Source organism: Cucumis sativus, chromosome 6, assembly GCF_000004075.3.
Source record: "Cucumis sativus cultivar 9930 chromosome 6, Cucumber_9930_V3, whole genome shotgun sequence".
In the NCBI taxonomy this organism is placed as follows: domain Eukaryota; kingdom Viridiplantae; phylum Streptophyta; class Magnoliopsida; order Cucurbitales; family Cucurbitaceae; genus Cucumis; species Cucumis sativus.
Genome location: NC_026660.2, coordinates 12483936 through 12507143, shown reverse-complemented (window position 1 = coordinate 12507143; position 23208 = coordinate 12483936). Strand labels below are relative to the sequence as shown.

The following is a 23208-nucleotide window of genomic DNA, read 5'->3' as shown; positions in this document are numbered from 1 at the left end:
CACATTCTCAATGTATTTCTAATATACATGGAGTATATCATACATACATATTATCACTTTATATATGTGTTTGACCTTCAACGACGTCGGACGACACTGCGTGTCGAAAAGTTGAGCAACAAAATTAATACGTTGAACTATCCACGACGTATGTCACCACTGCGTTGCAGAAAGTCAAATAGTTTAGTTGACGTTTCTACTTTTGGTGATGTACGAGGACACCATGTTGCGAAAAGGTTTATAATTTCAAATTACCATTTCACGTTCTGCGACGTCTTGCAGTGGCACGTCGCGATAAGATTATCATACGAATTATGGTTTGACTTACCGCGACATCGAATGGTGCCACATCGCAGAAAGTGTAATAACAAATTAAATATTCAACTTTCCGCGACATGCGTCGCTACAAACCTTGACCAAGATGAATCGTTTCGGCTTTCCGCGATGTATCCGAGAGTGATTTCACAAAAAAAAAAAGTGAAACCATAAATGAATGACAACACTTTACGCGACGTTTGTTTTTCGGACGTTGCGAAAAGGTGTATTTAGCGACTTGTTAACATGGATATCGCGAAAAGTCCAACAACGTCGACGTTGCGTTTAGCGACGTCGTTGACTAATACAAATAATACAAATAATACAAATAAAATATGGGCAATGAGAATAATGTTTCAACTATAGTAGTTGACTACAAATTTGTTGGGACATAAGTAATAATAAAATAGTATAAACCATATTATATTTAACAACAACAGATTAAAATTAAAATTCTCTACCCAACACACTACTTAGTTATAAAATAAATATTTCATCAATATTTAAAGTATTGATTATTGTCCATTAGAATTATATTAGTGAGTCAATATGATAAAATGTACCAAACCTTTCTTGATTAACCTCAAAACATACGAATAACGTAGTATACGAATAACGTTATTGATAAAATGTTGTCACTTGTATCAAACCTCAAAACATACAAATAACGTAGCATTAATAATTAAACGATAACTTAAGGTGGCTGATGAAGGTGGAGGATTAAAATGAAAATTGAGAAAATAATGGATTGAAAAGAAAATATATAGTATTAGGGTGAGAATGCAATAATGCAAAATAACAATAACAATAATAATAATGTGAATATGGAAAAAGTGAATTTCCGAAAAGAATGAGAAAAGACTTGGAATGAGTGTGACTTTAGGAGACGTGTCTTTAGATTAAGACCACAAGATTTATTGCCAATTAGTATCCACTTAATCATGATTACCATTCTTGATTAACCTAAAACCACTTATTTTCCACGTCAGCATCACCAACTTATTCAGAAAATTCCATCTATTGGTTCCATTCATTGAATTCTCTATCTCTCTCTCTCACTCTCCCATTATTATTATTTATTTTCAATTTGCGGATAACATTCAAGAAATTAACAATAAAAAAAAAAAAATTAAGATGTGATAGTTGAACCATAAACAATAAATAATTATACTTTGTCATTAGGTAATATAGAAACTATTTGTACATTTTTTTTTGCTTAAATAAAGTATTTTAAATATATAAACATTATATTATATCATAAATTATATGACACTATACAAATTTTATAACATAAATTGTATTTATAACTGAATTTATATATACATTTAGTTTACATGGAAACCACCTAGTTATTTTTAAACATGATATTAAATTGATAATTAAAGTTTCACATTTCTTGTAAGAAAAATAAAATCTTCCTACTATATAATAAATTTATAATTCTCATATCATCCTTTCATTTAAAAAGATGACTATTTTTATATTGTTCTCTCCTATTCGTAATGGATGAATAAAATAATTAGTTTGATTGTTTTTTTTAAAAAAAAAGAAATTTATTTTTTTAATATGCTAAAAAAAGCATATAAAAATACAAAACAAAAAATTCAACCAAGTATTTTTAAAATTGAGTTTTTTCTTCTTCATTAACTCATGTACAACCGAACCAATTTACTAGGAAAAAGTAAGGTTTAAAAAAAAAAAGTTACTAACCTATTGTATAGAATATATCAATAAAGTTTGGGAAAGAAAATTTAAGAATGAATTCTTTTCGGTCGTAACTCTTAATTAAAATGTCAAATCACATCAAATAACTCTCGCATTGTCGTATATATTGTAATTTTAGATTAAAATATCATTTTAATCTTCATTTATTATTTTCTTCAATTTAACTTATTCGAGGGTGAACGGATATGGAAGATAATTTTTTTTATTTACTTGTTTTTTTTCAAAGAATTTGACTTCTGAGGCCTTATAGACTCTGAAAAGTAGTGATAATTATTCAATATAAAACCAAATTTGAATAAAACGTATATTATTTAAACCTAAACTAATGTGACGACCCTGATTTAATCAAACATTTCATATACATTTTTATTACAAAGTTTGAAGATCCGAAGGTGTGGGCAAGTCTCTATTGATTTATGGATGTGGGTAATTAATTATAATCTTACAATTGATCTTTAACCCTTTTAATTAATTCATAATGGAATTTATTTTATAGTCTCTGTTCTCTCTTTAGGGTTATATTAATAAATCTCCTTCTTCTTTCTTCTTCATCTATAGACTCATTCTTTCTTCTTTTCTTTTTTCCATGGAAGAATAATAGAAAAAGCTGAAGCCAAAGCCAAAGCCATGGAAGATCTCAAGGATCAAATTGCAGTCATTATTTGTTGGTGCAGCACCATCAAGATTCACAAGGCTTTCATTATTATTTACGTTTATTTTTTTATATATAGAAAATACATCTCTCTTTTTCTTAATTTTATTCAAATTAAAAAAAAAAAAAAAAAAAAGAAGAAGAAGCCTTTTCCTTTGGGAATCTTGATGATGCTGCATCGTCAAATACATGGCTTTAAAATCCCATATTTTTGTTTTAGATTTATATGCCATTTTCTTAACCTGGGTAGCTTTTAGATTTTCATTTTATTTGATGGGTTTTTTTTTTATATAATTATTATTATTATTTGAAGATGATTTTTTTCCCATTTTTAGTTAATGCTTTTTCTTTCTTTACATATTGGCAGTATGTTTTTGGACAAACGTATACAAAGAGCATTTGAATGGACCACTCCATTAGTACTATGTTTCTCTTTTTTCTTTCTTTTTTTGAACTCTCTAATTTCAATTTTCTCTTATATATATATACACACACATATTATTCCTTTACATTTGTTTTTACTGTCACAAAATACCTGGCCAGTGGTTACTGCCATGAAATCTATTTTTCTTTCCTTGGAATATATATGTGGTACAAAAATTCTTCCAAAAATATTAAAAGTCAGTCAATTTGCATTTATTGATCATTTACATTGTTCATATATGTGTGTGTGTGTGTATTAATTGGTCAAAAAAAGAAAAATTATAGGGGGAAATTATTTTACCCTCTAGGGCTTCTTTATGCAGATGAGGGATTTGATTTTTTCTTTCTTTCTTTCTTTCTTCTTTTTTTTTGCAATTCTCCCCCTTTTTGATTTTGTGGTTGCAATTGAAAGGGCTGATGAATTTTGCGCAATGAGCAGTAGGAACAAATTAGGGCAACAATAAAGGCATTTGTGAGTGAGACAAGTCAGTATCTTGTGAGTATAGGTTATTTATAGCTCTATGTCATCTCCAAATAATGCAATTTTCATATATCTATGTTTGATGGTTTTTCAAATATAAAAAAATAGTTGAAAATATTTACAAACATAATAAATTTTTTGCTTTCTATATGTGATATTAGGAAGTGCAATAGTATGTGTGATGTGTGATGTGTGATGTGTGAGAGAGAAATTCTGAAACAAATATGATTATAACTTTATTTGTGTTTGAAAAAAATGTGTAATTTGGTTTTGTGTATATTTTATAAAGTGACCATCTTAATGAATCCATATTTTTCAAACTTAAAGGTTCTTTCTGTTTCTGTCCTGAATGGAGCTGCTCATTAGGTTTTTGTCTGATTTTGATTCTTTTTGCCTCTTCCACTTGGGAAGTTGATTGGAGATGTTGGCACTCTTTGTTTTCTTACTTAGATTATTATGGATGTTATTTATAATGACTTTATTGAGTTGGGGGTGAAGTTGGGGTGAAGTTGGGGTGAAGTTGGGGGCTCAATTAATTTTCTTTTCGAACAAAACATTACAATGTTTTTACATTTTATTGCTATATATATACAATAGACTTTTTAATAGACATTTATGATTACGTTTTAATAAATGAATGAATCAAAGTGTTAGCCTAAAATTTTGATTTGGAACGATCATGGCAAAGATGGACAGTTTAAATTTGAGAAAAATATAATCAGTTTTCATTTACAAATTATAATTACTTAATCAAAAAATAAGAAGATATTTCTTTTCATACATTTATTAGGAAAGTTAGAAATTTTTATTATATATAGGATAGGATTGAATTTCATATATATAGTTCATACCATGTTCATTGAACAAGTAGTTTTTGTTAATAAACAAATTAAAGTTTCTTTTTTTGTTTGTGTAAAAGTTAATTAATGTTGTAGTATATATATGTTTGAAGTTAATTATACGATGATAAAAGAGTATGTATTCACTCTATCTTATGACCATCATAATTAACTTTTACTTTTAATTTTTTGGAGAATAATCCGTATAAACAACAGTAGTTTAGAAAGTTCTACGTTTTATTATACACTTTTAATTAGTTTTTGACATAAACTAAGTCAAAATTTGAAAATTGAAAAAAATAACCTTAATGTTTTTTTTAGTTATTAGGTTATTTTCTTTATAAATTCAAATATTTATTTAAGAAAATTGTAAATGATAAACAAACCCCAATTGAAAAATAGGGAAAAAAATATATGAGTTTCAAAATAAACAATAAAAATTGAAATAGATATCCAACGTAATTTGTTCATTTCATCAAAATGTAAAGACTAAAATTATTTATAATGTGGGTTGTTCTTTTGTCTTCCACCCTTTGGAATGAGAATATGTGAGACCATGTGTGTGTGTGTATATATATATATTTATTTGCTAAGAGAATTGTTTTTAGTTAAAGACAATTACTTTTTATATTGCTAAATTTAGTTTCAATAGTTTTATAAAACATTCATAAATAGTTTCTATAGTAGAGACTATTTATGAAAATTTGATCAAATTATGAAATCTTTACTTATAATGTTGAAGTAAGAATATAGATGGATATTTAAATTTTATGAATATATTAGAATTATTGACGGATAGTTATTAATAATAAAGAAAAGTATTGGAGATATTAAATAACTTTTAATGTTGGTTTAAAACTTTCCAATTTATTGATGTAATGAAAAATGAGTTCCTTTTTTTCTTATTTTGATAGAAAATGCAAGAGAAAGTAAAGAGATATTTTTCAAATAAATACAAACACAAGAATTTGAGAGAGAGAGAGTAAAATTGGAATTATCTTAATGGAGAAAAAAGGAAAAAGAAAGGAACAATGAGAAATGATGAGTTGATAAAGTAGTTTTTGGAGAGTTGTCGATCTTTTGGCAGTGGATGAAAATTATATTTTATATTTTTTGATTTATTGAATTCACCCCTTTCATAGACCATCTAAATTCTACTTTTAAAAACTGTTTTTATATGATCAAAACACGACAATTTCCTTTAAGATTTTCATTCAATTCAGTACTAAAAACTAGAAAACGTAAGTAATCAAAGTAGATGAAATGAGATCGTAAAACATGAAAACAGTGAAAATATCATAGTGAGATTGGAAAGTTTCGAAACATAACAAATTTTATTATAAATGGGACAAAAACAACACTCAATTTAAACGTGGAGTTTAGACTATATTACAATATAAAAATCATCCCTCCTACCTCAACAAACACTCTGTCAAAATTCTAATGTCTCTTTCTTTTACTAGAATTTTGGACACCTATATGGAAGCATGCCATGAGGCTTCATGAAAACCTTATTTTATAACCACAATTCAACTGCGTTACGTAATTCCCTAAACAAGAGGTAAATTCCATTATTTCAACGTTGAAATCATTTGGGTATATGTAAAGTTTTTGGGAAAGCATTGTTGTGGTCGGTAGTTTACTTTTTACTTCAATTTTTCACTAAATTTAGTTTGAAATTGCAAATCTTAAATTTAATTTGAAATTGCAAATCTTGAAATCTAAAGAACAAATAAAAACAAAACTCATATATAACATTTTGAAATCTATAAACTAAATCAAAACTATTTTTTCTTGCTGAACAAGGCAATGATGTAACCATATAACTTTTGACATTTAATTTCCAGCTCTTTTTATATGGCTAGATGTGTAACATTTTGAAACTTACATACCAAATTAATGTTGGAAATGACTCGTGGGCTTAAGCTCATAAGCAAAGTTCAAGATCCAATTAACATGGACGTTGAATATTGTCCCACATTGAAAAATTTAGAAGAGCCAAGAGGGTACAAATACCAAGGGGTTACACATTAAATATTCCTTTGTAACGAAGATAACTACAACTAAAGCTTGATTGCACTGGAAGTAAACAAAATTTTAACCAAAAGACTAACTAGGAAAATGGTTAGCGAATAGAACTTGATATATTATACTAAAACCTTTTGAATGTTCCATAATTTTTATGGATGGTGACGAAGTCTTCATAGCTTTTTTTGAATTGTTTGTTTTAACAAATTTGATGAAGGATATAATGTGATAGTGAAAGTGTGATTGCCTTTTATGAAAGTGTTTAAAGGTCTCTTTCTATAACTTTCATGGTGACCTGAGGTTTGTGCATGACCATAATAAGCATAAATCTATATTGTAGAAGCAAAATCAAGACAGATAATAAAGCGTGTTGTAAGGGTATCAACTAGTGTTAATGAAGCATAATATTGGGGCCATAATTTTTTCAATATTGCTTCTCTTTGCAAGGATTTATGTAGCATCAATACAAAAAACGCAGAAAAGTGGTCATTACTTTCAACTCCATTGTTGTTACATCGTGGACTATTTGGCTTGAAAGAAATAACAGGATCTTCAAGGACTCGGAACGCACTGCTTTCGAGATCTGGGATGACATACAAGCTCTCACAAGCTTTTGGACTAGCGGATCAAAGTTATTTTCAAATTATAGTGCTAGTTAGGGGTGTAAGAATATGAGTTGAACCTGAATAACCTTGACTATCTAACTCATATTATAAGGGTTGGGTTGGGTTGGGTTAAATTTATATTTTTAATTTTTTGGGTTGGGTTGGGTCTCAGGTTGGAGAGTTGAAAAATTCGATTCAACCCAACCCAAATTAATATAATATAATATGTATGTATATTATTTAATTAAAAAAAATTAGGTATATAAACCTTGAATTTGTTGTATGAAATTTTGAATTATATATATTTGAAATTTAAATATAACAATTTTGAACTTTTATAACCATTAAAAACTAGAAACGAACAAAAAAAAAAAAATACAACTTAACCCATATTTTATGGGTTGAATTAGGTTAGAAACTAAATTCAGGTTATTCGGATTGCCCACCAAATAACTAAAAAATATGAATTGGGTTGAAAATGTTTATCAACTAGATTTCAGACCTAGTGTTAGTTCTATTGTTTTAAAAATCAATGCTTTTATATAACTCTATCTGTGGGCTTATCTCTAGCCATGTACTCTAGTGACTTTCTATTTTCTTTTTCTTTTTCTTTTTATCATCAATGAAGTGAGAGTAATGGCATTTTTTATAAAAAAAAAAGTGTTAATAAAAATTCAAAAAGTAATTTGGTCTCTTTACCAAGGTTATTGTTGTTCACCTTCACTACATATCAATTCAAACGTTTAGATATTCTTTGCTTAAACTTGTTTTTTCCTTAAATAAGTTTAATTTATTTTATAAAGTTTTTTTAGTATAAATATTTTTTCTTACGTTTGATTTTCTTTTCCAACAAGTTCCTAACTAAGTTTCAAGATTTATAAACATTTTATTTGTTTCACTAAATAGGCACATCTTAGTCATTGTTATTTTGTTATAATTTTTTAAATTTTCATTATTAATGTCCATTGATTAATTTAAAATAATCAAATTAGCTTTCACTAATTTTTCATCACTTCTAGAGCTATTTTAAAAGTTGCACATCAATAATTATTTTTAACTAATTATAACTAAAATTTAACATTAATTAATACAAAAGTAAGTAATCTTAGTGAAAAGTAAAATAATAGGGGTATAAATATATATAATATAACTCTAACTTAAAAAGCCAAATGAAAATTAATCATTCCTCTGCTCTAAAATTTAATACCTCGATTAAATTCAGGCTCTCATGTTAACTTTAAATTTATGAAAATGGATCTAAATTAAAAACCTTATAAAAATGGATAGTATGAGTTTAGTTTAATTAACATTGTATATACTTGTGGATAAGAGCTCTCAGACCAAACTCCCTCACTCTCAATTTGTACTAAAATCTTATAAAAATAAACCAAACGTTCTCAATTTGTTTTGAAAGCACTGTTGAAACATTTTTTAGTACAACAAAATGTAGGGATAGATTGAATCTTCCCCCTCTCAGATGGAAAGCAATACAAATTATCACGATTAATTATTGTTTTAAGATTCAATTTTATTCATATATTAAAATAGGAAGAATTTCTGTAGATTTATGTAACATAGCTTGAACAAAAAAAAAAAAAAAATGAAGTGCCCATCACCACAGGGAAATAAATAAATAAAATTATCATATTCTCAACTGACCCAACTACTGCCCACATAATTTATGAAATCAACATGGATTTGAGATTCAAATTTCTCATACACAATAATGGTTTCAATTTTCTTTCCCAATTTATACATTATAAGAAGAAAAATGTTACCATTACAAAATAAAGAAAAAATTATTTAGAATCTTCTTTGTTTGACCATATATTGTAGGTAGGACTCCATTATTATATAGCTAGCTATACATTATATCTTTTTTTTTAATTGTTATTAAAAAAAATGTTAAAATTTAATTGAATATATGTTATATCCATTTGGTCACAAAAAATTAAAAAGTATTAAAACAATCCTTTTGAAGTCTCAAATCTTTTTTGAAAAAAAATGTGCAATTGTTCCTTACAAATTAAAATAAATGTATGGTGTTTACATTTTGTGTGTAATTTGAGAATGATAGAATGTTGTTAGTGTTTCTTATTCTAATGTTGTATTGTGGGTATTTTTGTTTATGTATTGTGTTATTCTTTTTTTAAAAAAAGAAAAATGAAGAAAAAAGAATTTGAAGTGAAAAATGAGATTATTAAGATACATAAAATAGAGACAAGTTTGAAGGTTTGTGACAAAGAATATGTTTTATAATTATTAAAGAAGAGACGCTATGTTTGAAAGAATGATCCAAATATATTTTGAGTGGACACCAAAATAAATAAAAGCAAGTTAAGATATGAATGATTTGTTTGAGATAGGAAAAAATATGTATAGATGTAAGTATAATCCTTTATAGGTACATCCAAGAAAGGATTTGCATAGAGGGAATTGGGTGATTTTGAGGCATATGGTTGTGGCGTCCACATGATACCATGTGGGACATCCCTAAAGCCTCTGAAACCCTCACATGATTTTAATATTGCAAAGTTAAAATGAATATAACAAAATAATAGTTTAGAATTAAAACTAAAAAAAGAAAAGAAAAGAAAGAAAAAGGAGGGGTAGGGGAAAGGTGAATTCGTACACCAAATTGAAAACATAGCATGTGCTTCTTGTTTTGACCCCATCAACATTGTTTCTTTGACCAATCAAATCCTCGTACGCTTCCCCTCTTCTTAATAATTGCTTCTTAATTTACATTTCCATTCCTCATTATATCATCTAAAACACCCCTTCCCTTCCTATTTTTCTCCCCCCAAAATCATCCTTTAATCCTTATACTTCCATCAAATTCATTCGGACAAAAATAGTATTCTTTTCTGGCCAACCTCAATTAAGAGACTAATACCACATCGTTTTTCAATGACAGCTACAAACAAAAAGTTTAATAATGTGAGTGGAGAAATTGATTTGGAAAATATAATTATTAATGATGTGTGTGAAAATTTGACCAAGAGTTGTTCAAAATTTATAAATATGCTGTGTGACATTATTATTATTATTATGCCCAAACTTAAATATTTCAATGTGATGCAGTACCAAAGGTCCAACATTTCTACCTGACCATTAAAGTTTTTTGACCAGTCAAATTATTTAATTCATATCACTATTTCCTTCTCCATATTGCTTTTTTTTTTCTTTTTCTATTTTTAAATTTGTTACCTTAATACTATTGATTCACACTCTTTTTCCACACAATTAACTTAACACACAAAATTCATATCTTTTATGAAATTTTCTTATATCTTAATAAAATATATATAATTTTCTTATATCTTAATAAAATATATATAACAACCAGATCGTTACCTTTAAAAAACTTCTTTTGTGAAATATTGAAAATGTGAGAATGAAGGTAGAGATTCGAATCGGTCATCCGTGATGTATTTTTGATGATCTGCAATATTTTCTTGCACCTTAACAATTTGTCCACATTTATTTTACTTGTCACAAACTATATACATGTGATTTGAGTGCATGAATCTTAAAATAAATGTGTATTTTATTGGTTTTTATGTAGTAACTATTTAATTTTTTTAATTAATTTTAAAATTTTACAAATTTTGATGATGTGTATCTTTTATTTGAATGTGATCTTAGTTCTTTATGTATCATTTTAGTACTCGTATATGATGGTGTGATCTCTTAATTATAATATACACATGCTTTAAATCCATATTGAATTAAATGATTATATATATATATATTCGACATGCTTTAAGAAGTTGAGAACTAATGGTTGATGAAATTTATTAGTTTCTTGGTTGTTCAATAATTCTTCACGAAGCTGATGGTCTATGGAGTGGTCTAAATTTGCGTCATTAATTTTATTTTTGACCATTTATTTTGTTGGAATTAAAATACTAGAAATTGAATGTTATGCATTGCGTTGTAATACTTGATAAATTTATACTTAAACTCTTGTAGTTAACATGAGATAAACAAATTAGAGCATTAAATTAATGTTATGCATTCACATTTTTAATTTGGAGTTAAACAAACCTAATTAGACTTAAATATTACATTTTGTAGTAGTAATAATAATAATAATAATAATAATAATCACCACAATGGAATCAAATTTATCACAATCAATGTTTGTGTTATTATATCCAAATGATTATTAAAATGCATAAATGAAGCACCCAAAGATGATTATATATCCAAGGACTAATTAGCTGGAAGAATATATGACAATATAATTTAATTATGAAGAAGAAGCATATAACAGAAATCAAACATTTCGGGTCACATGCTTAATTATGTTAATATTCATATATACCTATATATGTCTTAATTATTATATTTTTAACCATATATATAACTTTAGCATTTAATTTCCAACTCTTTTTATATAACTGTTAATTTAATTCCCTGTAGCTGCAGGTGCTTCAGAATCTCTACTGCATCATATTTTTATATATATTTGTGAAGCATTTTTAATTATTGATTATATTATGGGTTTGATTAAGCTAAGTAATCAGAAAGAGTATTTCTAGAAAGCAGTGTCTTTGGATCCAAGTAAATAATAAACATTGAATGTGAGGAAAGAGGGTTCTTGAGAATCCAAGAGATTGACCAAAAGGGCAAAACAATGGACTTTTTTCCTCTTCTCTAATTAATAAACAAAATTCTTTACCTAATTTCTTTTAAACACTAATTAGTCTAACATGCAACCAATGCACCGCAAATATCTATCTCTTATGTTTAGACTTAAGATTAAATCCTTATGAAAATTTAACTACAAATAAATTAAAACATAAACATAAAGAATATAGAATGACTATTGTAAATTAGTGAATGTGTAATGAGGGGTGGGTTTAATGAAAAGCCCAAAGAGTGTCTCTTCATCTTTTGATATAAACTTTTCTTATTCCTCAAAGTTACATTGTCACATATTATATGGTCCATTACTAATAATAAATAAATAAATAACAACTTTTAGTTATCATCCCCTTTCTAGGTTAGACCTAATCTATCGATTTTTTTCTTCATTATTTATTCAAAACATAATTTTTTCTCTCTTATTATCTTGGCACGATTATTTAACGTAGAATTTTTTTTTTCAGTGGTCAATTTCTCAAACTTGAAAAGAGTACATTGGTTGATGACATAGATGTTCAAGTATAAAACAAAGTTGGTTTCTTTCTTATATGTTTGTTACACATTGTGGACGTAGTTGATATTACGTGGATATAATTGTGGTTTTTGTTGTCTTTTTTCTCCATCTGATTGGTAGATGATTTCTCAATTTTTCTTTTAATTTTTTTTTTTATTTTCAATTATTTAAAATGAAGAAGGTTGGAAAAATACATATTTCGAAATATATTTATGTATTTTTTTGTGACATGTCTTTTTATTTCTCTCTGAATGGATTTTCTTTCACTCTTCAATCTCATCCATAAATTTGTTTATCTCAGTATTAACATTCATATTATATTTGTTATCTCCCGATCTAACCAAATATAATTATAAATTGTTTTCAAAACTATTAAAACTCAATATTTTGTTAATGTTAAATTAAAATAAAAATTGAGAACTAATTTATAGACAATTAAAATATATAGTTAAATATTACTACATTCTTACATAAAATTTGCAAATAGAATCTTTAAATAAAAAACTAAATTAAATTCTCACTTACTCATAAATATAAATCATGAAAAATCATTTTTTTATTAGTTAAATCATATTTACAAACAAATAAATAAGATCTTTTTTTCCCTACTGTAATACAAGACTTTTCCTCTTTTTCATCACCTTCATTTCTTTCTTTATAATTTAGAATTTTTCAATTACATATTTGATTCTTTTAAATTCTTAATAAAACTTTGATATTTGACATGCATAAGCATGGGTTGTTACTAGTTTGTAGTAAAATAACGCAATCTAGTTTAATGACTTTAAAGCGCTCAATCCAATTACATAAATCAACACAGGTCATTTCAGTATGTATACTTTGTCCTTACTTAAACACATTCTATAAAAAATTTCAATAAGTCACACAACATAATTGAGTCACTGAAAAAGAATATGCACCTTATTAGTATAAGTCTTTCTTAATATGACTTTCAAGTATGGTTTGATAAATGTAATCTCAATGTATTCAAAGGGTAAAGTTTTAGTCTAAATTGACGCGACCTAAAGAATTTAAAATCTAATATGATATTTTAATCAAATATTTGGAAGTTATAAACAAAAAAAATCTACAAAGATAGTAAATAAGGAATAGATTGTGAAATATAATTATATTTGTAAATAATTTTGTAAGTGATGTTGATATATTTAAGAAAAATGTTGAATTAATTTTTCTTTTATTTTGAGGATTGTAGAGCAATATAGATGTCATATCAACTTTTACTATAACTTTTAAATTCTATTGAATTTTGGGTTGGTCTTTAACGGGTATAGTTAATTTTTTTAATCTTCTTAAACTTGTCGGGCAAGTTAAGGAAAAAACAAATAAAAGGTAAATACATATCCAATTTATTCATATTTATTGTTTATCACATTAAGATATATAAATAATATATTTCAAATCTAATAAAATGCTAGGACTATGAAAAAGATATTTTATTTTCTAATTAATTTAAAGAAAATGAACTTTATTAAAAAAAAATTAAAGTGATTTTGGAGAAGGTAGTGATAATGAGTTTGTGTCAACTCAAACATTTTTTAGATATTGGCTTCCATTTCTTATTTCCTTTTGCCCCTTTATAAACCAACAAATATGAGACATAGTAGTCAACCCCTTTTCTCAAACCATCATAACCTTGTAATTTTAATTATTCACTCTAAATTAGCATGCTCCTAATACTAATATACTAATGCACCATTCAAACTAAGTGAGTTTAACTAAATAATAATTTACACCATTTTTTATTTTATAGATGAGAGCTTTAGATCCTTCATCCTTCAATTCTTTGTATAGATTTTATAATATTATGTTCCAGATTAATACATTTTATATCAAATTTAAATACTATCTTCCCCACATATTTATAAATATAATATTTATTTTATATCTTTCGAGATTGTATTAATTAAAATCTTACAAAAAATTATTACATATCAATCTATACACAATTTATTTGAAAAAAAAATCATATCAAACTCATAATTGTGGATTAATCTTCAAAATTATTGAAAATTCTTATATCAATAATGTAAACTCTTCGTTTAGGATTTCATTTGAGAATCTTCCATGCATCAACCACATTCATCTATTTTTATTTTTGTAAACTCATTATTCATGTAACTCTGTTACGATACGTGTGATAATTGATTCATTAACAATTCTAGTAGGCAATCATAATAATTTAATTAATGATATCAATAGATTTACTTATGATTATCTAAATGAGATGAAAGTATGTCACACTTACGAAAACTTAAAGTTTAAATTGATACAACCTTCAAAACTGCATAATAGGGTCGGGCATGATAGACTAGATGGAGCTAATCGAACCAAAGTCAATCGATCATAGAAGGGAGGGTTTCGGTCGATAACCGACAATGTAAAAGAAAATTGGCAGAGTAGAACCAACCAAGTAGTACTTTTTGACGATAGAGATCAATTTGATCATCGTTTACCAAATTGACTAGTCTATTATTTCGTTGTAGTTTGATCTAAAAATCAACTTCGATCAACCGTTGCAACACCTCTCCCTCACAATACAAATAAAAAAAAAATCCAACAATATTTTTTAAAAAATAGAATTTATTTATTAATCAAGAAATTAAATGTGATATATATATATATATATATATTAGAATGACGGCCAAGTGGTGAACCCTACCAACCTCACACTCTTTCACTTCCCCATTTTTCTCTCATTCTCTGTCTACAAACACAACCTCTAGATCTCCATTTTCCACACAAAATTTATAAATCTCCAAATTCCCATAACATTTGTTTTTTCAATTGTTATTTTTTGCTCCCCATCCAAAGTAAAAATTAAATCTTCTTCTTACATGGAAGAAAAATGGAAAGTTTCAAAAAAAGAATCATCTTCATCATCCTCCTCCTCCAAATCAATATTTTCAAGAAGCGGTTCCACAAGAAGCACTTCCGCAAAATTACCATTACTAAGAAGCTTATCCCAAAAACAACACACCCCTTCCTCCTCCGCCGGAAAGTCTCCGTCAGATAATCTCCGCCGCAGCTCTTCCCAAAAAAATCCCTCTTCTTCATCCATTGGCCACAAATGTAGCAGCTTAGCCAAAGAACAGAAGGCTAGATTTTACATCATGCGCCGATGTGTCGCAATGCTTGTTTGTTGGCATAAACATGGGGATCCATGAACCCTTCTTCACACACCGCCGCTCAACACAATCTTCATTCCCCCCTCCCTTTGTTTCCTAATTTCCTTCTTCCCATCAGATCAGTAAGCACATTTTCCTTTTTTACCCCTTCTTTCCTTTTCTTTTCTTTTCTTTTAAGAAATTTTGCTTTTCTTAGATTCAAAATGTAATTAGATAATTTAGATTTTTGGGGGTTCATGTTCATGGAGACCTACAATTTTTCCCCATTACCTTGTAATAACATGACACACAAATTAAAGATTCATATAATATCTACATTCATTATTACTCTTTTTTTTTTCTTTATTATTTCTCAAACAATATAAAAGAAAACACCCATATTTTGACCGGAAGGGACCAATAAGTATGTGGTTTGAATCAATGTTGAAGGTTTTTTTTTTTTTTTTTTTTTGAGATATAGAAATGAAATTAATAATGTATGAAAGTGTGTAATTATTATTCATTTATTTAAAATGTAGTTTGATAAGAAGATTCTGTTTTATGGTGTTGGGGAAGGTGCCAAAAAAATTGTACATTAGTGGGGGATGTGAAAGCAATATGTAGATTCTCTTTCAAATGGTGGACTCACTTTTTCCCTCTTCTTCCTTAATTTTGTTACAAAAACTCTAACCTTCAATTACTCAACCAATAATAATATTAACTTTTCTTAAAATTGTTTTTTAAAGAAATTCTTTCTTCTGATTGAATAATGGACAGTAGATTACTGTAAAATAAATGTAGATGAGAATATGTTAGGGAGTTATTCTAAAATGGTTTAAATTGTATTTAATTTTTCTAAATTAATATTTGATTTTACACTTTTAAATACACTTTTCCTTATATTATTAAAACTTGGTTTCAAATGACTAGAGTAATTTTAGTTATTTTCTTTTTAAAAAAATATATGACACCCTAATTTATCACTCTTTTCAACCAGGGATTTTTTTAAACAATTAAAGAAAGACTCATTTTCTTTTCACATTTTATTGCATTCTAATGTTAATTACATTATTTTGCAGTGTCAAGTTAATTGATTATTATTCCTCTTTTAATGTTGTAACAGTTTGTAATGCCTATTTTTCCTCTACATATAACTGTTCATGAAAATATTTATAAAATATAAAAAAATACTAAATTATATCGATATTAGTTTTTAATATCAATGTTCTGTTCATTAGAGTATATTTAAAAATATCCCATAAACAAATATATAAAATAACTGGACTTTATGTGAAGGATTTTCAGTTGGTTAATAAGTCATCGTATATTTGCATGTATAAGTGAAGAAGAAAAAGAAAAACCATCAAATGGATGTACAAGAATTCAACAGAGTTAGAGAGATTGAATGGTGGTGGTGGAAGTTCATATATTGGAGAGGTTTACGTTTAAGTTATAAATAAATAGAAAATCAATTGTACATATGTAAAGTCAATTCTCCATTTGATTGATTTGAGGTTTTATGGGTGAAATCAAAAGTAAAGTTGTGATAACATAAAATATATAGTAACATACAATTATTGAGATAGATGAGAAGTTTCGTCATTCTTATATATAATGATTTTATCTTGTGGTTGGACAATTAATGGTTGATTGATTGTACATAAAAGAAATTATATATATATATATATATATAAAATATTTGTATCCCCCGTAATTATTAGAAAATATGTAAGCCTTTAAATCTCTAGCAGTTTCCAAAAGATGGCATTTACATTGTGACAACTTTGTTGAAGTAATTTCTTCAACCTTTTACTCCAACTAATCAAGTGGATGTCCTAACTTCTAAGTGCATTCTTCCTATACAAATAGTACATAAAAGTGTAGGCTAAACCTCTAGGAAGTTACTTGTATATTATTAAAGAAATTCAGTCATTGTTCTAAAAGCCCCAATCATTCTAATAGGAAAATGTTATTTTTTGCTTTAAGATTGATCCGTATGTATATTACATTATAGTCCCTCGAAAAGTTTCTAATATATCTTATATATTTAATCTCATGTCTAGTAAAAACAATTTAGTTAATTTTAATAATATAAAATTATGTAACATAATTCTTAAATAATGAAATATAAATTTATCAATTAAAAGTTATGATAGAAATAATTAAAAAAATATGACAGTTAATATATCTTTATCTATTCTATATAAAAGTAGGGAGAAGCATTAAACCCATTAAAAAGTTATTAAATTTGTATATTTTGATTTACTAAAAGTGCAAATCAAATTTGTAGATTTTGGTATCATTAAAGACTACGCTAAATTAACTTGTAAACTTAAAAAATATTAAAAAATACTCTCGTTACTCTAACTTTTACATCAAATTTCTTTGCACCCAAAATAAAAACCAAATTTTACCATAATTTAAAAATCTTATTGATATGTTGATATTTCTATAGACGTTTTCATATTTTTTTCATAAGTTCGATATCAATAGAAATGATTAATTCACTATTTTCATTACATCTTTTAAAAAGATCACGAATCACAAAAAATAAACATTAATCACACTAATATAAATAATACACATGTTTACTTATATGAAAATAATAAAATATTTATTTAATAATTTGATTTTACTTTTTCAATTGTTTTATAAATTTTTTTAAATATATTAGTTGAAATCGAAATTTTTGTAAAATTAAGACTCATATATCCATCAACTTTCATATTTTAAACCTTAGTTAAAATATAAAGTTTCACGAAATCTCACTAGGTTCCTAAATAAAAATTTCTTCTTAAAACATAATAAAGTCGGTGTGTTAATAGTGAATATATTTTTTATTTGACAATCAACTATACGTTAACTACAACAATAACTAAAGAGATTGATTTTATTCGTGATCTATATCAGTGTGTATTAATAGTCAAATAAAGTTTAACCCAAAATTGAAGTTTTTATTTTGATTGGAAAATTTTGGAGCAAAATTTGTTTGAATTAGAGTATTTTTTTAAAAACCTTTTTAAGTTTGGGGTATTTGTGAAACTTTATTAATAATAATAATAAAATAAAATAAAAAAGTTTAGCAACTTAAAAGAATTCACATTAGAAGAGATTTTTAAAAGAAAAAAAATATATTTCTAAGAAAAATCAAATACATGTTAGAAGAGAGTTTTTATAAAAAAAAAAGAAAAATAATAATCAAATTTAGATAAAGTAAATAAAAAATCAACCCACTTTAATAAAAAATTAGACATATTTTACGTCTAAGTAATATCCACACTAAATAAATGGATTGAATAAAAACAAAATCACAACTAATATGTAACGTTAAAAAAAAAAAAGACACATCTATCTAAATTAGAATTTCAAATCTAAAATTTCTAAGTAATTAGAGTTAGAAGCTTTTAGGCATTGTCTTCAATTTTTCTGCTCTCTTCATTTCTTAAAAAAAAAAAATTAGACTCGATCTCGTTTAAATTTATACATATATATTTTATTTTCAACAAACTTTGAAAGTTGTGGATCTAAAAAGATCAATTAAAAATTAAAACAAAAACAAAACAGTTGTACCTTATAATTAATTTGCCAAAGTTTTAAGAAACCAAAAGACTATATAATAAACACATAAAAGGCTAAAACGTTATATACATACAAACCTAACATTTTGTCCCTATGAAAAATTAAAGCCCGTGAAGATGGCAAGAAAACAGAATCTTACCCAACACTAATTTGCAGGATCTTTCTTGTGATGAAATCGAGTAAAGAAAGAAAGGAAAAGAAAAAAACCCTTTGGCCACATACCATCGAGCTGACCGATCGTTGGTCCGATCTGCAGAGCCAGTGGCTGGGTTCATCTGCTGGAAGAGATGGGGTTGAAGAAGAGATGTTAATGGAGGCACCAAAAAATGTGGTCATTTAGTCTAGCTCCATGAGTGCTAGTTCCAAGAGTTATAAGTTTGGTGAGATTGACTCCTCTTATATATTCAAATCTTTATTTTTTCAAAGCCTTTATTGACGATTTTGGTGACAGTCCAAGTAGTCAATGATCACCGAGAAAATGTACTTCTTATAATAAGAATGTATACGCTTCAAGATCCTAGCTATTATGTGGCATTATAACCACCATCATGTCATTTTCAAGCGATGTTTTGTTCAATAGAATGCTGATGATTGAATATGAATTGAAGAAAGTTCGAGAAAAAGCAAGAGAAGAAAGATGTAATGATGACTCAAACTTTAAGATTAGAGCTTTAAGTCGTTGCCTCAAATATTGTTGAAGTAAATAAAACATAGAATTACACGTTTAAAAATGAACTTTTAATAAACCGTGACGTGGAGCGGTCAACGTCTCTCTTTTAAGGATCACTCTTCTCTCAAAATAAATTATTTTGTAGTCGTCTCCAATCATATTAAAAGTGTGATTAGTCACCTAATTAAAAATGTATTAATTTACGTAAATTCAAATATGAGTTTGTGAGTCATTTTTCTATAGGTGAGAAGTTAGTACTTAAAATATCCGTAAAAATAGTTATCAAATTTTATTTATTTATTATTTAATTAGAAAATTATAATAATATCCACAAAATGTTATTTGCTTTGTAAATGTATTTACTTCCTCACCATAAACTAATAATTATGATTAAGATAAGAGTCGTTAATAAAAATGAAAAAATTTATTGAAAATTTGTAAAAAGTAGAATATTTGACCAAATCTTTACACGAAAAATAAAATTTGTCTTTTAAGTGTATATAATTTGTCATTTTTTAAAAAAAAAAAACTTCAAATTTATTTTAGATTTTCAAATATTTTTCTACACCTGAAGATTATTAATTATTAATGCTTTAAATCTGTAGTATGATGTTTGAATGAGAAATTTAATGTACTTAAGAAATGATTAAATTTAAAAAAGAAAACATTGCTTAGTCTCTCTTTTAATGTTGTTGATGGTTGAATTTCAATATATTTTTCTTTTTATGAAAATGATTTCAATTTTAAAATTAGAAATGTTTCATATATTTATGAATTTTTAGTAATAAAACCCTATATTTTCTAAAGTAAAAGCGAGTAGATTTAAGATTTATAAAAATATTTGATACTAGTTAATTGTTTGATGATATGTACTTACTTATACCTCAATCAAATATCAAATATAAGATGAAATCCAAACCAAAAATATTAATACACGAAGAAAGCAATGCAAATACAGAGGGTGTTGCATCTAATATGTACCATAAACAAATGTTGAAAATAAATATAGAATTTTATTTATTAAAAATCTAATATGAAATGAGATTTAAAAAGAACAAAAAAAGGTTTAGAATACAAAGGTGAGATAGGGTGGAAAGAGTGTAAGAGAAGATCCTGATTTATCATCTTTTCCAAGTCAAAATGGAAAGAAAAGGAAGGAGGAAAAAACATGATTTGGCATTTCCATTTTCCCACTTCCCAATACACATTAACATGAAATCAAGGAGTGGATGAAGAACTTGAGATAAAAAGGGTGAAAGATGGAGATACCTAAACTTGACATGAGTCTCCTAGCTATCATTTGATTCTCTTCCCTTGTTTTTGAAGAGTTGATCCCCTTCCATGGAAAAGAAAAAGAAGAGAAAGGGAAAAGGATTTGTTTATGGAGGGAAGGAAGGAAAAAGAGAGAAAGATGGGAATGAGGAGATCATAGTGTATGTGAGAGATAGAGAGGTTAGAGAATAAGATTGAATATAAATAACTTGATTGACAAAACTTTTATTTAAAAAAAAAAATCAAGAAAATAATTTTCTCAAATAATTTTTTAGTTTTTTTAATATTTTTTTGTTAAAGGGTGAATTTAGAATATACATAAAGATAAGTTGAACAAAATAGGGCACCACAGTTGTGTCTATTTATTGAAAATTTAAAGGCATTAATTTGATATAACATTTAAGTTCATTAATTTTGATGTTTTAATCAATGTTTCATTCATTTAGAAAAGAAACATTGAGTGTTATGAACTAAATCAACAAATTCATTAAACTATCCATCTAAAGTTTTGAATAAAATCTATTCTTTTATAAAAAAGAAACAAACAAATTGGATGGCTTTCCATTTCAATAACAAATTACGAAGAATGATTAAGACAATGAAACATTCATTAAACAAAAATGGCCAGCATGATCTAAAGTTCATCTTTTAAGTCGTTTTCATAAGGTTGAAAGTTGGGGTCATATGGTACTCAAAATAACATAACATAAAATAAAATAAAACAAAGTTGGGTCAATTTTGGTTGGTGAATTAAAATTAAACCCTGCCAACCAAACATTGCCTTAAGGATATCAAAGGCCCATTAAACAGAGAATGACATTAAACCCACCTATAGTCTTTATAAGCCAACAACAACAATATCAATTGTCACACTTCTTCAAATATTTAATGCTGACATAAATTATAAAGCTTTATTTACTCTTTGTGGGGCTCTAATTTTATTTATACCTCAAAAAATAAAAGCATTCACTCTTTCAATGGCTATCCCATTCATTCAATTGGTCAAAGTGTTTCAAATTTTACTATTTCTATGTTACTCTATAACATCATATCTTACATTATTTAACTAACAAAAGGCCAAAATGAGATTGAAACAAAGTGTTTCCCCTTTCCTTAGCCTCTTTTGTTTTTCTAATCCCTATTTAAGCATATTTACTCTTCCATTTTTTTAAAAATTTATTCATTGTTCGTTAATAATACAAGTTCGGTAGAATTTATACTCACGTATAATTTGAATGAATTGTGAAATACAACTATGGTATGAATTTAATAAACTAAGTTTCTATTAGTGAAAAACAATGAAATACATATTAGATCACAATCATATTTACACTCACAGTAAAAGTTGAAAAGTATCCTTCAATAAGAAAAAATTTGAATTTGTCACATGTAACTAACTCTAATCTTGTTCGACAACTGGATAAGATACACATGACCAACTCTAATCTCATTGAACAACTGGATAAGATATATAAAAATAAATATAATCCAAAATAGATCATCATAATCGAATTTATATATATTTGTTAATAAGTTGGTATTTTCAATTAATACATACAAGCTTATGAAAATTGTTTTCAAATTGTATTCAAATTGTATGATATCATCATGTTATTAAAATAATTAAACCTAATCCTTAGGTTTAATTTATAGTGCATATATATATATATATTCCTTCAATCTTTCAACAATGATATAAAAATGTAAACACAAGGCTAGCTGTCTTTCTTTCCCAACCTTTGCCTTCCCAATATGTTGTTTTTAAAATACCTTAATTTGGGATTTTTGATACTTACAACTAAATGGAATTAAAGACAAGTTGTTTCAAGCTTTACTTCATATCCAACCTAATATTAAAGTCAACACATATAGTAGGGTGTGCTAAGAATAATAATTTGTTTTTATGAACTTCGATATTTATTCTAACATATCTCTTCATTCAAACTTTTGAGTTTAACAACCATTTTAAGTCTTTCTTATATCAAAAGGACATTCCTAGTGCTCCATTCAGGTAATGCTAAAACCTTCTTCTGAAAACAATTTTTGAGTTAATAATAGTGTACCATCATTTTTCTTGATCTAAAGCTTACTCGTCTTACTCTACCGTCAAAAAACGAAGGAAGTTTAACTACACAACAGGCCTTACTCTCCCTGAAAATGAGTTGATTTAGTCACTCTTTCTAGTACAACTGCCATGTCACAACTTCACTCGACCTTAGTCATCCCATTAGCATCCACCTTAAAATCGTTCTTGTCAAGGTTGTATGTCTTTTTACGATATACTCAACTCCAAACAATTAGGATTTCCAAGTGGTTCTAACCAACGA

General features: G+C 26.6%; 1 protein-coding gene across 1 annotated transcript; it reads left to right on the top strand.

Annotated features, from left to right (window-relative positions):
• The first annotated feature begins 14893 nt into the window (after positions 1–14893).
• Positions 14894–15712, top strand: LOC101205202 (putative protein TPRXL). Its single transcript, XM_004143078.3, has one exon. The coding sequence runs from the start codon at positions 15091–15093 to the stop codon at positions 15418–15420; it is 330 nt and encodes a 109-aa protein (XP_004143126.1). The 5' UTR covers positions 14894–15090; the 3' UTR covers positions 15421–15712.
• Positions 15713–23208: the final 7496 nt, after the last annotated feature.